Raw genomic sequence first — 22,657 nt, 5'->3', positions numbered from 1 at the left:
TTAATTTTGTATAAGTTATTCTCTACCCTAGAGATTCCTTGGAGGGGAAGACATGTCTGAATTTCACTATACAATGCCAAAGGCAGAAAGTGAGAGGAAACTAAACAAGCACATCCTGAAGGGAGAGAAAATGCCTGCAGCTGCAAATGACCTACTACATACCTCACTGGAAATGTTTTGATGTTATAATTTGTTAATTTTAAGAAAAAAGACAACTATGTACAATTACAGTTTGTTCTTGCAGAGCTATTTAACTTTATAAAGTTTTTGATAAAGATCACACATTATTGTTCAAAAGAATGGCATGTTTTCAAAAGATTATGACACTAAGTAATTTTGTATGAGAGGTCCTGTGTCAGATTTATTTCTTGATTATTTATAGTAGGAAACTCATGAGAGGGCATATAATACTTGAATTCCTATGCTAGAAAAAGTGTCATATTCTGTGTGGCAAGCAAAAGAACATTATTTATCTATGCATTTAATGATCTGGAAAGCAAATGCTTATTTTCTTAATGAAATGATTTTTTAGACAATTATGCAAATAAAAAAGTCAACATGTCATTGGCAATTGGAAAAAACCTTCAATACCAACACTCACATGCATTCTAACTAGTGTGGAGGGGGGGACAGTTAACAATAAAGACAAAAGTTGATCAAATATTTAAAGCATTTTTTGTTGGAACAGAACTAAAAAGCATGCAGGGGTAGCCAACGGTAGCTCTCCAGATGTTTTTTGCCTACTACTCCCATCAGCCCCAGCCATTGGCCATGCTGGCTGGGGCTGATGTGAGTTGTAGGCAAAAAACTTCTGGAGAGCTACCATTGGCCACCCTTGAAGTATAAACATATGAACATATGAAGCTGCCTTATACTGAATCAGACCCTTGGTCCATCAAAGTCAGTATTGTCTTCTCAGATTGGCAGCGGCTCTCCAGGTTCTCAAGCTGAGGTTTTTCACACCTATTTGCCTGAACCCTTTTTTGGAGATGCCAGGGATTGAACCTGGGACCTTCTGCTTACCAAGCAGATGCTCTACCACTGAGCCACCATCCCTCCCCCAAAAGTTTAAAAAGAGTATATAGCAGGAGTAAAAAGTGATACTTTATGCCTTCTAGATTAGTCCAGATCGTTCCCTATTGATTTACTGTACTTCATTCCATATCATAAGAACACAATGGGTGGGATCAGATGAGTTGATTTCCACAGTGGTTGTTTGGCTTTTTAAAAGCCAGACCAGTTAAAGACATGCCGTGGCAATCAGACGGTGCCCCCCTGGCAACTGACATAGCCATGGGCCATATGCACACTGAGAGGAGTATTCACATTGTTCTGTGCACACATGGCACATCCATGGCATGCCCAGGCCAATCATATGGCCGGAAACACACCACAGAGGCACAGCAAGGACTTTAATGTGTGTGGGAGTTGTCCTACCACGAGATGTGTGTGTGATTGCACACATTAAATTCAGGAGAGGGGGTGGCTATGGCAGGCCAAAAAGCCCATTTGATCACACCCAATGTATCTTCCCCTTACAAATGCAAGGGGTTTATGGTAGTCCTAATTCCCAGGCACTTGTAAACTATAAGAGTTGCAACCTTTTGTTGACAAAATTCAAGGATGAGTACATTTTACCATGGCCGGAGGCTCCTACGGCTGATGCTTCCCAGCATGTCCGTGTTTCTTTGTAATGGGACTGTTTTTTAAACTGCCTGGGCCAAAACCTGATTTTCCACTGGTGAAAGGACAAGGGAGCCATTTCAACTGCACAAAAGGCTTCTAGGGGTTAGGGAACCCATACAAACAAAAGCCATCAAGAAAAACTGGGATCATTCCTCCCTATTATATCAGCGGAAAAATTGGTAGCCTACCAGTGGAAATAAAAGAATTTGATACTGGGGCATTTCACTCTCAGTTGGTCAGGTGGAAGTGATAGGGATATATAGAAGAAGACGACTGCAGATTTATACCCCGCCCTTCTCTCCGAATCAGAGACTTAGAGCAGTTTACAATCTCCTATATCTTCTCCCCCTACAACAGACACCCTGTGAGGTGGGTGGGGCTGAGAGTGCAACTCCTGTGATAGCTATGGATAACCCAAGGCCATTCCAGCAGCTGTAAGTGGAGGAGTGGAGAATCAAACCCGGTTCTCCCAGATAAAAGTCTGCACATTTAACCACTACAACAAACTGGCTCTTCTATATAATCACTACACTTTAAAAAGTGATCTCAGGCAGAAAGTAATTCAACTAAAAGGAAGTCGTTTGGGCTTCACTCTGCAATGACAAGCTTGTGTGCAAAACACCTGGGAGACTAATATTTGCACATGCAGATCTCTGACTCCATCCTGCACAATGCTAACAGTCACTTTTCATCTTCATGGTTCTATTATTCCAGCAGAGAGCTCTATGGAAAGAAAATATGTATAATCCTGCATTCACAGCCAAAATCATGTATGATACAAACAGAAGATTGGAAGCTCTTACCATGAAGCTTCCTTCTCGGTGGTCCTGGAGTGGGACGGTCCAAAACTGTTGGGAGTAGGCTCCTCCTCTGGAAACAGAGTCGTTGATCGTTTGATCTGGCCTGGGGGAGGGGCCGCTCCATTGGAAACTCTCCAGTCCATAGAAAAGCCATGCTCCCCCATCAGTAGAAAACTATAAAACAAACTCTGCATCATGGTAACAAACCACTCAGAGACCATAATGACGCAATGCCATTTTAATAACTGCAACAGCAGAAGTAACTGTAACCAATAAGAAACTTCCGCTACCATTGCTCCAGTACCTCCCACAACCAAACTCCCACAGCTACCAGCCTGGAGCAAGGTACAACACTGGGTGGGATGGACCGTCCCACTCCAGGACCGCCGAGAAGGAAGCTTCACGGTAAGAGCTTTCAATCTTCCGTTCACCGGTGGTCCCTGGTAGTGGGATGGTCCGAAACTGTTGGGACATACAAAAGCAATATGTACCCCGGGCGAGAACCACTATATTCAATGTACAACCTGTTGTAGCACCCTGCGGCCAAAAGCTGCTTCAGCGGATGCCCCCCTATCCATCTTATAATGCCTGGTGAATGAATGAGCAGAACTCCAGGTGGCTGCCCTACAAATGCCTTCCAGGGACGAGAAGGACTTGTACACTGCAGATGTGGCCGCTCCTCATAAGGAATGAGCCGTAATTCCTCCTGGAAGCTCCAACCCTGATGCCGTGTATGCTGCAGAAATACATTGCCCCAACCACCTGCTCAGGGTCGAAGAAGTAACTGGTTTTCCCAAAGAGGGCGAATTAAAGGAAACAAACAAGAACTCTGACCTCCTAAAGTCCTTGGTTCTGTCTATATAAAAATTCAAGGCACGCTTAACATCTAAACGATGCCACTCCTTTTCCTTCTCATGTTTGGAATTGGGACAGAATGAGGGTAATACAACGTCCTGAGACCGGTGAAAAACTGAATTTACTTTAGGGATAAATGTCGGATCAGGTCTCAACACTACCCTGTCCTCATGAAAGGTACAAAGATCTTTATCCACGGACAGAGCCTGCAACTCAGATACCCTGCGGGCAGAGGTAATCCCAACTAAAAACAGCGTTTTAAGGGTAAAATCCTTCAAGCTACAAGTAGCCATGAGCTCAAAAGGTGCATGACACAATGCCTTCAGCACCACATTTAACTTCCATGTAGGAAACCTATATGCAGTAGGGGGATTCAACAGGGACACCCCCCTCAAAAAACGCTTAACATGCAGATGAAATGTCAAGGAACCCCCTTTTTTAGCTTCACGAACAGCAGAAATAGCTGCCACCTGCCTACGAAAGGTATTAGTAGCCAACCCCTTATCCAGGCCCTCTTGCAAGAACAGCAGCAGCTTCCAAACTGGTAACTTTAAGGGATCCCAACCCCTTTCCACGCACCAGCTGGAAAAGACACGCCAAGTGTTATTATACACCTGAGTGGAAGAACATTTTCTGGATGCCAACATAATGTCAATCACAGATTTGTCAAACCCCAACTTAACTGCGACCGCTCAACCTCCACACAGTTAACTGTAACATGTCCGGCTAAGGATGGCAAACTGTCCCTTGTCTCAGCAATGTCTCGGATGCTGGGAGACGCCAAGGCTTTTCCATCGACAGCCGCATGAGGTCTTGAAACCACCCCCGTCTCGGCCAGAAGGGAGCAACCAGGACCAGCTCCGCTGTTTGCTGAAGAATCTTGTGAACCAACCGGGGAATCAGCTGCAGTGGTGGGAAGCCGTACAGAAGACCGTCCGGCCAGTCACAGTTGAGAGCGTCGATGCCCTCCGCCTGATCGTCCTTCTGTTTGGCAAAAAACCGTTGTACTTGACGATTGTCCGCAGTTGCAAACAAATCCACAGTCACTCTGTTGTATCTGCACTTAAGAGACTGGAACACCACCTTGTCCGGCGACCATTCCGTCTGATCCAGCCTCTGTCTGCTGAGCCAGTCTGCCAGCCTGTTGTCCTTCCCAGCTACATGGATAACAGTTATCGTCTTTATGGATAACAGATACTTCTCTGCCCAATCCAGTAAACTGTTGGCCTCTCTGCACAGTTTCCTGATTCTGGTCCTGCCTTGCCGGTTGACATAAGCTTTGGCTGTCACATTGTCTGTCTTCACTAACACGTGACTCCCCTGCAGCGTCGTCTGAAAACGTAACAACCCCAGACGAATCGCCCTCAGCTCCAGCAGGTTGATGCTCTGTCGGGACTCCATCAGGGACCACTGACCTTGAATCATCATCCCTTGAGAATGCGCTCCCCAGCCAGAGAGGCTGGAGTCTGTAGTTACCACTATCCTTTGTGGCTCCTTCAATGACACTCCTTGCTGAAAATGGGATACTTCCAGCCACCACTGAAGTTGCATCCGCAGCTCCGGTGGAAGAAACACTAGCTTGTGCAGCTTGCAAGCTATCACATGCTGATAAGGGATCAGGAAGCATTGTAAGGGCCGTAGATGGAAACGCGCCCAAGACAGTACATCCTGGCACAACACCAGAACCCCTAAAAGCTTTGCTAGAGTCATCACAGACACATGATTCAGGGACAATACCTCCTCCAACAAGGATCTGAGGTTCACCTGCCGTACTTTCGACAAAAACACTTTGTGCCTCTGAGTCTTGATCAGGACACCCAGATGCACTATCTCTTGCGCTGGAGTAAGGTTGCTCTTTGTCCTGTTGACCACGAAATCATGGTCCTGCAGTATTTGAATAGTCCGATCGATTGGTGTCCTCCAGGCTCTGCTGGAAGGAAGGGGCCCTGACCAAGAGATCATCCAGATACGGATGAAGAGCCATGCCCCCCATCCGTAAATGAGCAACCAAAGCCCCCAGGATCTTTGTAAACACTCGTGGGGAAGACTTGAGCCCAAATGGCAAAGCCTGGTACTGGAAGTGCTTCCCGTCGTACACAAACCTGAGGAACCGTCTGAGACTTGGTCGAATGGGAACATGCAAATACGCCTCGGACAGATCGGTGGACCTCAGGTATTCTCATTCTTGAACTGCCAATAGAATGGAACGCAACGTCTCCATCCGAAACTTTTTGGTTTTCACAGATCGATTTACCTATTTTAAGTCTAGAATGGCCCGGACATCACCATTCTTCTTTGGCACCAAGAATAAAATGGAATACACCCCTTGACCCCTCTGAGTCACAGGTACAGGTTCTATAGCCCTGATATCCAGTAGATGTTGGATGGCGCACAACATCCCCTGGTGCGTGGTCGGGTCTCCTTTTCTTGGCACTGAACGAAACCTCCAATGTGGGAAAGATTCCAGTTCTAATTCATAGCCCTTGGATACCGTGTCGATCACCCATTGGTCTGCAACCGATACCCTCCATCGGACTGCAAAAAACTGTAGCCAACCCCTGATAGGAAGCAGCTCTGGATTTATGGCATAGTCATTGTGACCCTCCTTTTTTGGAGTCACTTTTGCTTCCCTTGTCGCTTTGGCTAGAAAAGGATTTAGCATCCCGACTGCGGGACTGCCACTTCTCTCGGAAAGGCTTAAAACCCGAAGGCCGGGAGAATTTTTTGGAGCCCCGAAAGGGCTGGAAGGATTTTTTTTAACTTAAAATCCTTCCTCTTAGAAAGCAAGACTTTCTTCATGTCCTTCCCCTCAATCAGGAAGCGTTCCAGTTCGCCCCCAAAGAGACTAACGCTTTTGAATGGTACAGCTGCCAGTCTAGCCTGTGCAGCTGCATCCGCATCCCAAGTCCTGAGCCAAACATTCCTGTGCACTGCCACACTGCAAGCCACTGCCCTTGCGGACAACTGCATTGCGTCTAGGGTCGCATCTGCAATAAATGCTGTGCCCAAGGCTATTTTCTTAAGCTCATCCTTGAATTCCTTTGGTGCATCACTATCTGCTGAGGCCAAATTGGATGCCCAGGTATATACAGCACATGCAAACAGCAACCCCGCTGAAGATGCCCGGATGGACCAAGCCGAGGCTTCAAAGTCCTTTCATAATGCCTGTTCCATCCGTATATCGCAGGCATCCTTGGGTAGCCCATCCTCATCCATGGGAAGCACAGATGTGGATAATAAACTATTTACAGGATTGTCCACTACAGGCAATTTCAGCCGTTTAGTAGCCTCTGGACTCAACCCACAGTTTGGAAAACAGATGTGGGTTAGATTTTGGCTTAGCCGGGTGTTCCCACTCCGCCTTAATAAGACTAAAAAAGGGGGCAGGCAAGGGCACCCTGGTCTGAGAAACCCCCACTTTGGGCATCATCTTCCCTGAGCCTGCAGGCAGGTCAGGGTCCAATTCTGCCTTCTCTCTGGATGTGGCAGTAAAGTCCAGTTCCCTGAGGACCTTAGGTAGGCGTTTAGAATAATATTCCACTGGAAAAACCCTAGATTGCACTGAAGGAGTAGCATCCTCCTCCTCAGAGAGTTCCCCTTCCTCCTTTGCAGAGGAGTCTACTGAAGAGTCAGCCTCCTCTTCCTCCTGAGAACTATCACAGGGAGAGTCCAAGCTCATACCCAATTTTGCTTTCTTTGGGTCTGTAGGAGCTGTGGCAATATCTAGAACTGCTTGTCTCTTCCTTTTCTGCGGGTGAGAAGGCACAGTAGAGCCTCGGGCAGGGGCAAACTCCTTGTTCAATTCTCTTTTTAACCAAGTGAGTAAGTTAAGCTTGGCATTCTCTCCGGTTAAATCCGGTTCAGAATCCTCTCGATCTTTTTCGGAAGTGGATCCTGAGTACTTTGGGATGAAGAAATCACTGGTTGAACCTGTCTCACTAGTCTGTCCCCATCCGTCAGCCATCTCAGCTACAGCAGAAGGCTGAAACGAAAGTGAAAGGGGAGAGGGAGAAGCCTCCGTTACCAGGCTAACTGCCTGAAATGGCGACCCCTTCCGCGTAGTAAAGAACCGCCCCCCCCACAGGCCACGCTAACCGCGCCTGAGTTGGAGAGGCCTGCTACTGCATAAGCCTTTCCCCACCCCGTTCAGGAGGGGGGAAACTGCTGTAAGCTACCGGGTGGGCTTCCCTCATCCCAGCAGAGCCCATCCCAAGTAAAAAAACAGTTCACGCATCACAAAGAGCTTTCCCGCTCTCCCTCAGGCAGCTTACCACCTCCTCTCGAGTAGACTCGCTGTCTGAGTGAACCACCAAGAATTTTCTGCTCTCAGCCACGCTGGACCTCGGTTATCTGCACTACGCCCACCGGCACTGCGAGGGACTGCCGCTCTCCCCACCCCCTACTCAACAGGTTTAGGAGGGGCGACCTCACTCTCCGTGGCAGTCCCCGGTTGTGCCGCCTTTGCTGGGTAAAACCCAACGCTGGCGGTAAAATGCTCTGCCCACCGCTGTTGCGGCTGAAGAATCAGGTGGCAGAGACTTTCTCACAAGGAGACCTAGTTCTGTGCATCACTGTGCTCCGACGCACGACGAACACGTCCTGTCTCATAACAGGGCCATTTGGACTGGAGAGTTTCCAATGGAGCGGCCCCTCCCCCAGGCCAGATCAAACGATCAACGACCCTGTTTCCGGAGGAGGAGCCTACTCCCAACAGTTTCGGACCGTCCCACTACCAAGGACCTCCAGAGAATGTAAAGTTCTCGCTACAGCTCCCTTTAACAGGTTTGTGTTTGTTTTGTCCTTTTTGCTCAGTTCTTTCTTCTGCTCTTGTTCCAAGAACTCTACAAAAAAGCAAACAGCTAGATAGGAAGCTAAATTATGTTATTTAACTGGGAGAAGACAAAGGCAGTTAAAGAAAAGCCTTGCCTGTTTCTAAATGATGACTGCATGCATGACCCTGAAATATGCAGAGATGAGATGTAGCATTTTCAGTCCTACCATTGCTACCAAGCAACTTTTTGATGCAATAAAAAGGCAGTCTGACACAATTGCTTTAAAGTTTGACAATATTTTATTGAATAGGAAATCATAAGAACATAACAGAAGCCATGTTGGATCAGGCCAATGGGCCATCGTCCAATACTCTGTGTCACACAGTGGCCCAAAAATTTATATATATATAAATCAATTGATATACAAACCAATCCAATGCTTATATGCACAGAAGTACAATAGTATGTTTACATCCTAAAAGCACTGATGTAACACTTTACCCACTGTAGAGGAACTTCATTCACAATCCAGACATAGTCTGGGATCCTTGAGCAAGAATGCACAAGGATTTGTGCATGATCAGTGTGAATACCTAGGCCCACAGAATTTGTGGGAAGGTCTCCTTCTATATAAACCTCATTCTTTGAGATGCTAGCTCAGGGATGGCCAAACTGTGGCTCAGAAGCCACAAGTGGCTCTTTCACACATATTGTGTGGCTCCTGAAGCCCCCCCAGCCATCTTGGAGAATGCATTTAAAGTTGCTTTCTTTCCATCTCTCCCTCCCTCCTCCCACCTATTTTCCTTCCTTCTGGCTCTCAAACACCTTCATGTCTTGTGGCTCTCGAACATCTGACATTTATTCTATGTGGCTCTTACGTTAAGCAAGTTTGGCCACCCCTGTTCTAGCTTCAGGTCCTTTCATGAGATTAAAACTGTAAGGAGTTCAAGCAAAATATCCTCAGTGATAGATCAGCTGCTATGGAACCAGCTATCCAATGGAAGTATCAAATCACATGAGCATCAGAATTTGCAGAGCAATGCAGCAAATGTTTAAACCGAAAGAACAACCTTTGAAGATACAAAATGTAAAAGTGATGTTCTTAGATAAAATTCTTTACTATCTGTACAGTGCATGGCGCCCCAGGCAGACCTGCTGTCCACCTCCCCACCACCTTCCTCCGCAGTGCTGTCCCGCAGCGTAGCATCCCACCAAATGCACAGCGAATTAGGGCAGGGAGGGCACCCAGGAAGGGAGGCAAAGGTGCTCAAGCCATCCATCCAGTTGGCTTTGCTACGAAGTGGCTGCCTGGCTTCACATCACCACTCTCCTGATTAGAAGGGAGGCGAAGCAAAGCTACCAGCCACTGTGCAACCAGGACATTTGCCTAGGGCACCAGGAGGGGGGAGTGCCCAATTCGGAACCCCCCCGACTTGATGCCCTAGGCAAATGCCTAATTTGCCTAGTGGCAGGACTGGCCATGGGCGCAACCCCTCATGCAGAGGATTCCTGTTCCACCGGGATGTTATATGGAATGGGAGGTCAGTGTATGCATCCCATACTGCCACTTGCACTCCATAGTCAATGGACTGGAACCTAAGAGTTCTGCTAGCAAAACAGTTTCCTAACCTTATCCTTCCTACTGCCATCTTGTGCCCCAGAAGCCACTCTTGAAAATCAACAGACGATGCAGAATAGCATAGGCCAAGACATGGGAGTTGAAGGCAAGAATTGGAAAAAGTCAGAAACCCCTCTTACAGGAACAGAAGTACCTACCACTCTCACTAGGCAAATACCAGATCCAGCCCAATATTTGGAAGCATCCTAAGAATAACTAACTACTACACTTCTTAGAACATCTAATATCGACCATCTAGCTACTTACCACCATTAGAATTCTAATCATCATCTGCAACTACTATACCAGCACCTGTGGATATTTTAATAATTGTTCTTATGTTTTTGTTTTTACTGTTGTTTTATCTTGTTTGGTCATGCTAATCCAATTGTGTGACCCTTAATCTGTGAGCCACCCTGAGCCTGCCTTTGGCGGGGAGGGCGGGATATAAACTAAATAAATAAAATAAACAATAGTTTAAAATGAAAAAGGTCTATTCCTATAGCAATAGTAACAAAGGTCCAAAGTCAGACTGCTGAAGAATCCTGTATCTATACTAATTAAACTTCTTTACAACATTAGTAGACCAACAATTAGGAGTGTGAAGCATAAGAGAAATTCCAGCTCCACAGCTGTATAAGACGACATCAAACTAAAGCTCAAACTGTATGTTTGGAAGCACAATGGAGGAAGAATAATCAGTGCCATATTTATGAAACATTTAGCTTACATAGCTACCAGAGTTGTGTTGAGTTACTGTCCCAAACTATAGCAGTGGTTTCAGTTAACTTTATGTTTCTTAAAGTGCAAATATTAAATGAATAATTAATGAAGGACAGGACTCTTTCATACTAAACCAATTCATACATTATTTATCAATATTTAATATTTTCTATACACTATTCTGGGACACCCATTTTAATTATCCTGTGAATCTGAAAAACAGCCTCAGACTATACATAGAAGGCACTAGATTTAAGTACTAGACATTTCAAAAATTAAGAAATAAAATATAAGCATGACCTAAAATTAATACAGATGGATATAGTTTCTCATTTTCTTGATCCCAGGCCCCTCCATCACTAAATGTTACAGTTTACACATAATCTTTATTGATAACATTACATTAAATGTGCTTAATGCTTATTAACTGAAAAAAAAAATCAGTCTGTGCCTTTGGAAAAAACAGTCTGTATCTATGTATTTATTTAGTGCAATTTGCATCCTGCCTTATATGTGGGAAGATGAAAGAGGCAGATTTACAGAGGAGAACCACCATCAATTGTTACAATTATTTTCTATTAAAACAGTATTTCACTTCACTAAATCATAGGTTTTTAAAAGTGAAACATTCATACTAAAGAGCTGTATCAAATCTAACAAAAGGGGAAAGATTAAGAAACAAAAGAAAGGTAAGAACTATATAAAGATCTACCCAGTCTGTAATGTTTTCTTTAAAAAAAAAAAACTAAGACTACTCAAGAATCTTCAACTAATTATTATGTTTTATTGACGGCATCTTTCCCTGGGGAGGTTATTTAAAAAGTTTAACCCCTGAGCAAGTCATGGCTTCTCCTGTCTTTGAAAGTGTCAAGTGCATTGATTATAACTGCAGGAAGTGTTACCTTCTACCCAGAGACTCTCACACCGCACAATCTTAAACACTGTCTCTCACCCCAAATGGCTTTGATTCAGCAATTCAGGTCTCTTCAGCTGATATTAAAGGCAGAAGCACCATAAAAAAGGGATCAGCAGTTAAAACGAAATACAAAGGGGGGGGGAGGGACACAGATCTTGGATATGGTAGCACAAAGCTTGAGAGAAAAGCAGATTTGAAAAAGACATCAGAGCGACTAAAAAAGAACAATATGACAGAAATTAAACAAGATTTTTATGCTTGCCTTCGATGCATTTAAACTCATCTCAACCTCTATTGAAATTCTGATCATACCCAAACCCCAAGGCTTTTGACATACTTTCATAAATCCACACCTCTTCTCTCTCTTGTCTAATCTCCAGAGTCACTGTGAGGTATCCCACAAGTTAGAAGAAAAAAATACTGAATATTAATATGTGTAACAGAAAACACCACATAATCCTTAAAATGAAATACAGAGACATGAAACATAAATTATTGTAAATATTCACTAGATGCCTTTTCCCAGTGCTTAGCCAGTAATACTTTACATGGGTTTAAATTGCACTTTTAGGGGAGGAAATACATATCCAGGAAGCACTTCACAGTAATTTCTCTAGGTCAATGAACTATCACAGTAGCAAACTAATCTCACAGAGTGTCACTGTAATTGACATAATAGGAAACAGAGATCATAGTAATAAGCTTAATTGATTGTAAAATTTCCAAAGTCTTGAACTTTAGCAGTATATCAGAACTGAACAGCACCACAGTAAAACTTATTAACATGTGCACATGAATCGCAGAAACAGTGCCCAAACTCCCACAAAGTAATTGGATTTTCAGAACTGCAAGTGGGTTTATTCCAATTCAGTCATGACAGGGCCAGAAGGTAATGATACATCTGCCATGATGCAACAAGCAGACCTGTCTTCTGTCAAGAATTGAAATCATAAAGGAATAAGCTGTCGTTAACAACCTCTCTCCAAACACTAGAGCTGTCATCTCATTGTTTTCTTTTGCTGGGATGGGGGCTGGTGTGGGCTTATATAGCCTGTCAATTCAATATTACTCTGAGTATATAACCTTCCCTTTCATTTTTCTTTAAGCAATATTTTACTGAGCTTACGCGAATTTTTGACTAATTACGTACTGATACTTACTAGTATAAGGTTTCTACATTATAGTCCTGTATATATTAAATATAAATTTTAAACAGCACCAATTTTTTCAGTAATTATTTAGTCACATTTTTATTTTAAAATACAAAATCTGAATATTTTTTAGCAAATAATCAGAATTTGTATATATATCACCCGAACTATAAAATCACATTTTTACTCCTTTTAACAGACATTGTTAGTACGTATTATAATTACTAAATAATTATATAAATGTACAGCACAGTAATACAAAGGCAAGAATCTAAAGTAGTACTATAGACAGGCACAAGGGCTCACTCCACCAATGAAAAACCCTTCAGTTTTAAAATCAGTTTGCAGTGTACTACAAGAGGATTAATTGTCCAAGAAGAACTAGCTAAAACCTTCATTTAGCATATAGAACTAGTTAGATAGATAAAAATTTGGATCTCAGTCAGTCATTATAAATTGTGTTATCTGGATAGTCTGAATACACCAGATCATAATAATAATAATAATAACTTTTTATTTCTATCCCGCCCTCCCCGCCAGGGCAGGCTCAGGGCGGCTCACAACATAAAATACATTATACATCAATTTACTTATAAAATCACAGTTAAAACAATTTACAAATTACTAAAATTAACAATAACAATATCAACATGGTGCTAAGCGTTAGATCTTCAGCAGAATTCAGTAACTAAAAGCATTTTCAGTGGCACTTCCCGGTTTGTCATTGGTTGAAGGCTATTTTGAAGAGGTGGGTCTTACAGGCCCCGCGAAATTGATCTAAGCATCGTAGGGCCCGCACCTCCTCCGGGAGTTGATTCCACAGCAGTGGAGCAGCAACAGAGAAGGCCCGAACTCGGGTGGCCTTCAATCTGGCCTCCCTCCCTTGGCCCAGGGATATTCAGCTGGTTTTTTCCAGCTGACCTCAGTGCTCTCTGGGGCTCATATGGGGAGAGACGGTCCCTCAGGTAGGCAGGTCCTCGGCCATATAGGGCTTTAAAGGTGATAACCAGCACCTTGTAACGAACTCGGTATACCACTGGCAGCCAGCGTAGCCCCGGCTGTATGTGCTCCCACCTTGGGAGCCCCAACAGTAGCCTAGCCGCTGCGTTCTGCACCAGCTGCAGCCGCCGAGTTCGGTACAAGGGCAGCCCCATGTAGAGGGCGTTGCAGTAATCTAGTCTCGAGGTGACCGTAGCATGGATCACCGTTGCTAGGTCACGGCGTTCCAGGAAGGGGGCCAACTGCTTCGCCCGTCGAAGATGAAAGAACGCGGACTTGGCAGCGGCCGCTATCTGTGCCTCCATTGATAGTGAAGGCTCCAGAAGAACCCCCAAGCTCCTGACCTTATGGGCTGCTTTCAGCAGCACACCGTCAAAAGCCGGCAAGGGGATTTCCCTTCCCAGGGCACCGCGACCCAAGCAAAGGACCTCTGTCTTCATTGGATTCAACTTCAGCCCGCTCAGTCTGAGCCAACCTGCCACGGCTTGCAATGCTAGGTCCAGGCTTTCTGGGACGGAGTCAGGTCGGCCGTCCATTAGTAGATAGAGCTGGGTGTCATCTGCATATTGATGGCACCCAAGCCCAAACCTCCGGGCAATCTGGGCAAGGGGGCGCATGTAGATGTTGAACAACATCGGGGAGAGAACTGCCCCTTGTGGCACCCCACACACTAGTGGGTGCCTCCGGGACAGCTCCCCTCCAATTGCCACCCTTTGTCCCCGTCTATCAAGGCCAGACATCCTTCCACCAGGCTGCTGGTATTAGCTTATTTATTTTACTATTATTGTATTTTAATGGGAGATACTGTAACCTGTCCTGAGCTTATAGAAGGGCAGGAAAGACATTTTTCATAAATACTGGATGTATTGCTCATTTCAGATCTTGAATTAATTTAGTAATTACTGGATATTTATTCAAATACTAAGTCACTCCAGAAGTAATTGGTTATCCACTGCTTAAGACACTAAAGAGAGCAATCCTAAGGGGAGGGGGGCTGAAAGTGCTTTGGAGGCAGTCTTACGGCTATGGCAGCGGGAATGGGAGGTACACCACTCTTAACTACTCCTCCGCCAGTTCAAATGGGACTACTCCAGTCTGCGCACGCTGCAGCGTGTGTGTGTCCCAGGCTGCAGGCGGAGCACCGCCCCACCTAGCCAGCAGCACAACCGGAGTGTAGGAAGGTACGCTCGCGCACAAGGGAGCAGGCCTAGGGGCGTGGCTGGCTTTAGGCGGCTTTCTAAGACTTCTCAGCCTGGGCATGCCCCCTGCGAGAAGAATAAAGTTACAGCGAGGTAAATCGTGGCAGATCCCATAGACAGCCATGTGTCCCAAAAACAAAGGTTCCCAACACTCCTGGCGCAGTCTCAGAACCTCTCAGGGAGCCAACTAAATGGCACACCAATCCCCGCATGTTCAGGATGGGGCGAGCCCCTTGTCCAGCACCCAATCACGGGCCCCCCTCTCCTACAAAGGCTGCCAGTCCTGCCCCACACACCCTTTAGATAGGGCCAGCTGTGCAGCAGAAAGCTCTGCCGAGGAGCTCTCTGCCCCACAGACTAAGAGCGAGGGGGGGGGCCTTTGGTGACGGAAACTGCACAGCAAATTTGCTTAGACAGTATAGGACGGGCACTTTGGCTTGCGAGGAGGGGAGAGAGATCTCTCCTCTGTGGCTAAGCTCTTATTTCCAAGTTCAAACAAGTGCCCAAAACTTGGCATGCGGAGCCAGTCGTGCACCGATGGGTAAGTGTGAGTGCGTGCCTCCCCCCCACCTCCCCCCATTCCCAGTGACAGCATCTTCGACACTGAACCCAGGCTGCAAGCCCAGGCAGGGACGCTTGCTGCGACCCCTGCATGTTGTTAGAGGCCCCCCTTGGTCTGTTCTCTGCCTCATTTCCAACCCTGGCAGGGGAGGGGGGGTCTGGCAGCTCCTTCAATGCCTGTGGGGAGGTGGGTCAGAGACTGTCCCGTTAAGAGATTTCCTCAGAACAACACATGTGCACGCTGCAGCTGCCTCCCCATCGGGTGCTCTTGATCTCTGTTTCTGTTTTGCAGGTGGGAATGCAACAGAGAAGCTTCCATGTGGGGTGCTTCCTCCCCCCCCCCTCTTCTCCATCAGCTGTTCCCACCCTCCTCTCGGAGTGAAGCCTTGCGTCCCTCTCACCTGGCAAAACTATCCCAGGTGCTCCTAGGAAACTGTTGTACCCAGTTCCTGACCAATAAAGTCTTGAGATGTGCCGCTTTGTCTCGACTGCGTGGTGTCTGCTGCAAATTCCCTCTGCCCCACCTTCTCCCAAGTGTGCTGTGTGAAGTGTTCCCTCTGTCAGTGGGTTCCCCAAGGGAATGTCTGGGAGGGCGGGGTCGCATGCTTCATGGGGAGGGGCCAAGTCTATGAGCCACCTCTATGAAAGAATGGACAGGGGAGTTCAGAGGTTCTTTCCCCCCTCATCCCATGGCACAGAGCAGAGAGGAGTGCGGGGGGAGGACATGGGCTGGGCACCTGGCTGGCGCCTTGCACTCCGTGTCCTGCTGCCACCGAGGGCAGGGTTCCCCACAAGGGGATGTGTGGTAAGACTCTGTGTCCATGCTGGGCAGCGCTGGCCTGTGGGACTTGGACATGCTGTGACTCGGTCTCCTCTTTCCTGGACACACATTTTGCCTGGTTTCCCTGATTGCAGACTCCTGCCCTATGTTTTCCCTATCTGTGTATGGCTGGGGGAGGGGCCTCATGACTTCTCTTACCTGCTTGCCGTTGGCAAGTCTCTGATGGTGGGTGGGGCCGAGTGACTGGCCAATCCCGCAGCTCTGCAATTCCCTTTCCTTGCCCCACCATGGCAGCGCGCCACGCTTCTCTGCCTCTCTTGCGCGCATGCCCAGCCACACTCCTTTTCCCTTGCCACATTGATGGGACTTCTCTCCCTTGACTGTGACTGTCTGGCCATGATTGGCTCAGGTCTCTGGCAGTGCGGGGCGGGGAAAGCGAGCAGCCTCTTCGAGGCTGCTTCTTCCCACCCACCCACCCCACTGTCATCTGCCATGGCGCCCAGCCAATCCGGGGGGCCTGGGCTGGCCCTCCCCTCCTCCTGCGTCCTCATCCCACACGCTCCAGCGGGGTTGCCATAGTGACCTGACCTGCAGCCGCCTGACGCCTCTTCTCTCCCCCCGCCCTATGCCTGAGCGTGCCAATTCCCTTAGAGACTCAACGAGCCGTACCAGACTTATGCCAGGTGCCATGTATGTTAGGATTGGGCTGTAAAGCTCTTTACAGAGTTCCTGTGCATTGTAATCACCCATATACATGCTGCAGGTGAGGATTTCTCTGCCAAAAAGAAGCTGCAAACTTGACAGCACTTGTTACTATTGTGTGGGAGGGAGGGGGAAAAAAAGATATATAGAACACCCCTATCCAACTGCCTTTTATCTGCTTGGTAGTGTTTGCACAGTCCTGCTCTAGCAAGAACTATATACGACCTACCCCTGAATGTAGATTCTCTTTCTTGTGAAGTACTAATTAAAGCACACAAATTGCCTCTTCTACATAAAGGTGAAAAAATACATCACACAATTAAGGAAGACCCAATTAATTTAAAAGTGTGTATGGTTGGGGGGGGCAAGGGGTCGGTCATCCAATACTTTGCAATCTGTGATTTGTGTTAACTATGGATCAGTTTGATAGCTGAGTCAAGATTTGAGCTAAGTATGGTTCAGTATGATAGCTGAATGGACAAAGTGTACCGGAGTCAATACATCTATAGGATATAGTGCTGAGCAAACTGAGAAAGAAATCAGACAAGCAGCTAACCACAGTTCATCTGTACATCTGGAAACGTAACAAGGTCCGGTGCAATGAACAAATGTAGCCATTTTAAGAGATCACTACGAAACGTTCAAATCAAAGGAATATTTCAGTGCTTTGTGGAAAACATGTAAATATTTTTATAGATATTCCCTTTTATGGATATTTCTTATATCAGTTTTCTGAGATAACAGAATTTCTATCTTCCTAACAGCAATTTAAATATAACTATTTACCATGCTACCTGGCAAGAATGCTGAATGTTTACAGAAATCAGATTTTCCTTATGTTTGAAATTATTAGACTCTTAATTTTACCAGTGATGTAACAGTTTAACAAACCATAATAAATTCCTTCAAATAATGACTCTCTTTAAAATAAATTATTTGGTTTAAAAAAATGAGAATTGGCTTTCATTTCTGGGTTTGTTGGGCTGAAAGCTCTCGCCTGAAACAATCTAGCCTAGAAACAAATTTGTAAAATATTAATAAAAGCTGATATTCTCAAGGTTTATCAGGAAACTATGTCACAAGCTGAGAAAGCCAAAAACCAGGGGACTCTGAATATAACCATTAGAGTATTCTTCTGTAGCTATATAAGACTTCCATAATGCAATGAAACACCAGAGTAAATATTTTTGTGTTCTACATCTGATTAAATAGAAGCAGCTTTCTTATACAAGGACAGGAACTGAATTGCTTTTCATGATCAGCTCCCAATGATGGTAGAACAACCTGAGCTTCAGATGAAGATAAGAAACATACTTAAATTGATGAAGTAAAATTAGAAGATGGAAGAGAATACACTAGTTTCCAGTGCTTTTTTTGAGCAGGAATGCAAAGGAATGCAGTTCCAGCTGTCTTGGAATCAGGAGGTGTGGCCTAATATACAAATTAGTTCCTGCTGGACTTTTTCTACAAAAAAAGTCGTGTGAAACAGTGGTGATCTCAGGGGGTCTGGCCTAATATGCAAATGAGTTCATGCTAGACTTTTTCTACAAAAAAAGCCCTGCTAGTTTCTAACAGGGTACTGGATCGAATTATTCACTCCATCAACCAAATGGCAATTCCAGTACAACAGTCTTTAATTAAAGTAAACAACAAATGTTTTCTTGAAACAAAAGGTTATACAAAAGTTTTAAAGTTACAAAAGACTGGCAGATATATAAGTGTATTTGATAATAACAAATACCAAACAAGCAAATACTTTACAAATCCAAATTATTCTCTTACCTCAATAGCCCTTTTAATATATGGAATCTGCGTACCACTGTTCAAATCTTCATTTATAATAAGCCTCCTTGCCCATTGTCCAGCTCTGACAACACCACTACCATGAATTAAAATCATCAGTTTGTCAGGATTTATCATTGCATCTTCACTCATAAAGATAAAACTCCTGGGTTCACTTTCAATTGCATCTACCTACAATTAAGACAGACAGAATATTTACAAAAAGGAGCAAAATTACAGTAATAACTTAAATCAATACATCTATTCACATAATGCAGCAGGTGTTACATAATGAGCCTTCAGATTTGTAAAACAGTGAGCATCCAGCAGAATTGTGCCATCTCCTTTCAAGCATGGAGGTAATATTACACCATCTTCTTCTTTGAAGTTGGGTGATTGGCTGTGTCAAATTATCTCCCCCGTCCCCAGACCAGAGAAATATATTCCAATCTACCATTTCAAATTAAATTACATTCTACTATACATTACATTATAATACACTATTCTAATCTACCATTCCAAATAAAAAATAAAATTAAAAAAGAGGATATATGTCCCTTCTGGAGGATTGGTGAGAATACAGGTGTAAGGATTAAATGAAATTAGCATATGTAGTGAGATAATAAACCAATATCCCTGTTGAGTCCCGGGGATTACATTGTTCTGAATGCTGTAATAACTTGCAGCTCAGCAATTTCACTTTCTAGTCTGTTCCTGAAGTTCCTTTGCAATAAAACAGCTACTTGGTCACCCACTCAACATCTTGGAAAGCTGAAGGTTTCTCGGTCTTCTGATTCTTGATGTCAGATTTGTGTCCATTTATCCTTTGCCACAGGGTCTGACATGTCTGCCCTATGTAGAGAACCGAAGTACATTGTTGGCATTTAATGACATACACAATTTAAGAAGATGGCATGTGAATAAGCCTGAGATGATGTAGTTAATGTTGTTAGGTCCAGTAACTGTGTTGTCTGGGTGTATGTGGCAGCAAAGTTGGAATCTGAGTATACTGTGAGTAGGGGTGTGTGCTGATATATACTGAGCTGAATAAATACCGGATATAAACTGAGCCGAATAAATTTATTCAGCCAAGTCAGGTTTTCTAATCTGATTCAGTTAATGATCTAGCTGAGCCGGAATAGAAGTCAATATTATTTGGCTTTTATTCAGGCTCAGCTTCACTAGCCAAAGCAGCACAAGTTCACCCAGCTGGGACTCAGCTGGGTTGGAGTTAAGTGCTGGGAGGCAGGACAGAACTGTTGGCAAGGTGAGTGTTAATTTTGCTTTTCCTAAACTGCTGAGGAGCATTAACTGAAGCTGCTGTGTGAGAGAACTGTGTGAATGCTTGGAGTCTGCTGGAAAGGGGTTTCTGATTGCTTCTGTGTGTCTTTTGTCCGGTTTATTGCTGAGAGAGGAGGGTCAGTTTGCCTGGGGGTAGTTGCTGGCCCCGCCCTCTTCTGTCCAAATCACATGAAGTGATTAATGTTATTCTTTTACTCTACTCTGGCTAGACCTCACCTAGAGTATTGTGTTTTTTGTACTACAGTTTTGTGCACTATAGTTTAAGAAGGATAAAAACAAGCTGGAAGGTGTCCAGAGGAGGGCAATGAAGATGGCGAAGGGTCTGGAGACCAAGTTCTATGATGAAAGGCTGAAGGAGCTGGGTATGTTTAGCCTGGAGAGGAGACTATGGAGAGGTGATATGACCACCATCAAGTACTTGAAGGGCTGTCAAATAGAGGATAGTGCAGAATTGTTTTCTGTTGCCCCAGAAAGTCAGACTAATGAAATTAAATCAAAAGAGTTTCCAGCTAAACATTAGGAAGAACTTCCTGACAGAGTAGCCTCTCAGTGGAACAGGCTTCCTTTGGAGGTAGTGGGCTCCAGAGGGTTTTAAACAGAGGCTAGATGGCCAACTGACAGTAATGCTGATTCTGTGAATTAGGCAGATCACGAAAAGGAGGGCAGGAAGGGTTGCCTCAATGCTTAGTTCTTGTGGCTCTTTTCTTACACACCCAGGGAAATACTGATTGACACTTTGGGATCAGTCAGCAATTTTTCTCCAGGCCAGTTTGGTAAGGGATCCTGGAGGTTTTTGCCATCTTCTGGACATGGAGCAGGGATCAGTGGGGATGTATGTGTGGGGGGGGAGGTATTTGGGAAGATCCTGAAATGTGCAGGGTGTTGGACTAGATGACCCTGGAGGTCCCTTCCAACTCTATGCTTCTATTATTCTGTGTGAACTCACGCTGCTTCTAGGTTCCTCAGTGTGTGACTTGGCTTTGCAAAAGCCATTTAAAAGGAAAGTTCCCTTTAAATGAACTTAAATGCCAAACTAAATTAAAAGCCCTTTATATGACTTTTGCAAAGCCAAGCCACTGCTGTGGCAACAAGATTCTGTGAGTCAAAGATTTAAATTTTAAATACCTTCCCTTTCCTCCCCAAGTCACACTGCATCAACGGCATGCTCAGCGCATGAAGGGAAGGCATTTAAAGAGTCTGCAATCTCTTTAAATGCCTTCCTTTCACTCGGTGAAGCATGACACCACTGTGGGGAGGGGAGGTATTTAAAGATACTTTAATATATGTCATTTGGATTAAGATGAATCTAAATAATGACTTACAGTGCTTATGTAGACCTTAGTACTAGAGATGGGCATGGATCAGGAAAGGCAGTTTGGTTCATGGTTCATGGCATGCCTGGTTCATGTACCACAAACCATTACACACTTTAAGGTGCCGAATGAACTAGTTCAGTTATGTGAGGTTCATGGTTTGCTAGAACGCCCTCCCCCAGCAATCTAGAGACAGCATACTTACAGGGGATCTCTGGCTGACTCTCCTCTACCTGCTCTTCAAATTTGGTGAGAACTGGACCAACATTTTCCCAGAAAGCACTTTCCTAGGGGCACCTTCTTTGGGGACCCATAACTCGGATCCCATTAATCCAATCCTCTAGTTTGCACAGGATACATTCTATACATTCCTAAACCTCTGAACCTGTCAAAATGGCAGGTGGTCATTTCGAAAGCTGCAGGTTCAAGAGTGTATAGAACAGACCCTGTGCAAGCTAGAGACACAAAACTTGAAGGGCAGGTAAAAGTCATCTAGAGATCCCCTGTGAGTTTGACGTTGCTTGTTTGCACCTGTTCTATACACTCCTGAACTTGTCATTTTGACAGGTTCAGAAGGTTCAGGAATGTATAGAATGAATCCTGTGCAAGCTAGAGGCAGCAAATTTGCAAGGGATCCCTGGCTGACTCTCCTCTATGTGCCCTCCAGAAGCTTTAGAAGTATATAGAATGGATTCTGTGCAAGTTAGAGACATCAAAGTCACAGGAGACCTCTCTCAGATGCTCCACTACATTACCTCCAAGTTATATTGCTTTGAATTTTGGTAAATATTTAGACTGAGCAGAGACATTCTGTCTGGAAAAGTATCCATTCATAAACCACCATTAATCTCCATAAATAGCTTGAAAGTACATGCCAATTGATCTGTCATAAATTTCAGTTCACAAAGCACAACCCGCCCAAAATTCATCACATGCTTTAGAGTTTGGAAGAAACAGGTTGCTTACCTGTAACTGATGATCTTCGAGTGGTCATCTGTGCAGTCACACTGATGGGAGTAGGCGCCAACGCCGATCACTATCGGTAAACTTAAAAGCTGCAGATTTCCGCGCCTACGTCCCAGTGCACATGCCCAGAAACCCCACTGCGCATGCTCACTGAGACGGGAGCGGACATCCTGCCAATTCCTTCTGACCGCTGCATGATCCCAATGATGGACCAGCAGCAGAGGGGAAGGAGGACGGGTAGTGTGACTGCACAGATGACCACTCGAAGATCATCAGTTACAGGTAAGCAACCTGTTTCTCTTCTTCGTGGTCTCTGTGCATCACACTGATGGGAGATTAGCAAGCCAAAATCCTACCTGGAGGTGGGTGCAACGGTCCATCAGCAGGAAAGAGACTGCAAAACAGCATGGCCCACCGACATATACTGGTGAAGACGTGGGTCCAGCGCATAGTGAATCACAAAAGTATGCAGAGAGGACCAGGTGGCAGCCTTGCAAATGTCCCGGAGCGGAACGCCCTTCATGAAGGCCG

At 45.1% G+C, this 22,657-nt stretch overlaps 1 protein-coding gene across 4 annotated transcripts in view; it reads right to left on the bottom strand.

Moving 5' to 3' along the window:
* ARB2A (ARB2 cotranscriptional regulator A) overlaps nucleotides 1-22,657 on the bottom strand; it is a 485,440-nt gene that overhangs the window by 375,442 nt on the left and 87,341 nt on the right. For all 4 annotated transcript variants that reach the window (XM_060235692.1, XM_060235691.1, XM_060235693.1 and 1 more), the window contains exon 6: nucleotides 18,546-18,737. In XM_060235692.1, the coding sequence (XP_060091675.1) occupies nucleotides 18,546-18,737 (192 nt within the window). The remainder of the gene's footprint in view (nucleotides 1-18,545; nucleotides 18,738-22,657) is intronic.

The sequence above is a fragment of the Heteronotia binoei genome, chromosome 4 (genome assembly GCF_032191835.1).
Source record: "Heteronotia binoei isolate CCM8104 ecotype False Entrance Well chromosome 4, APGP_CSIRO_Hbin_v1, whole genome shotgun sequence".
NCBI lineage: Eukaryota > Metazoa > Chordata > Lepidosauria > Squamata > Gekkonidae > Heteronotia > Heteronotia binoei.
Note: the sequence above shows the minus strand (reverse complement) of the source record. Positions and strands in the feature narration are given on the sequence as shown.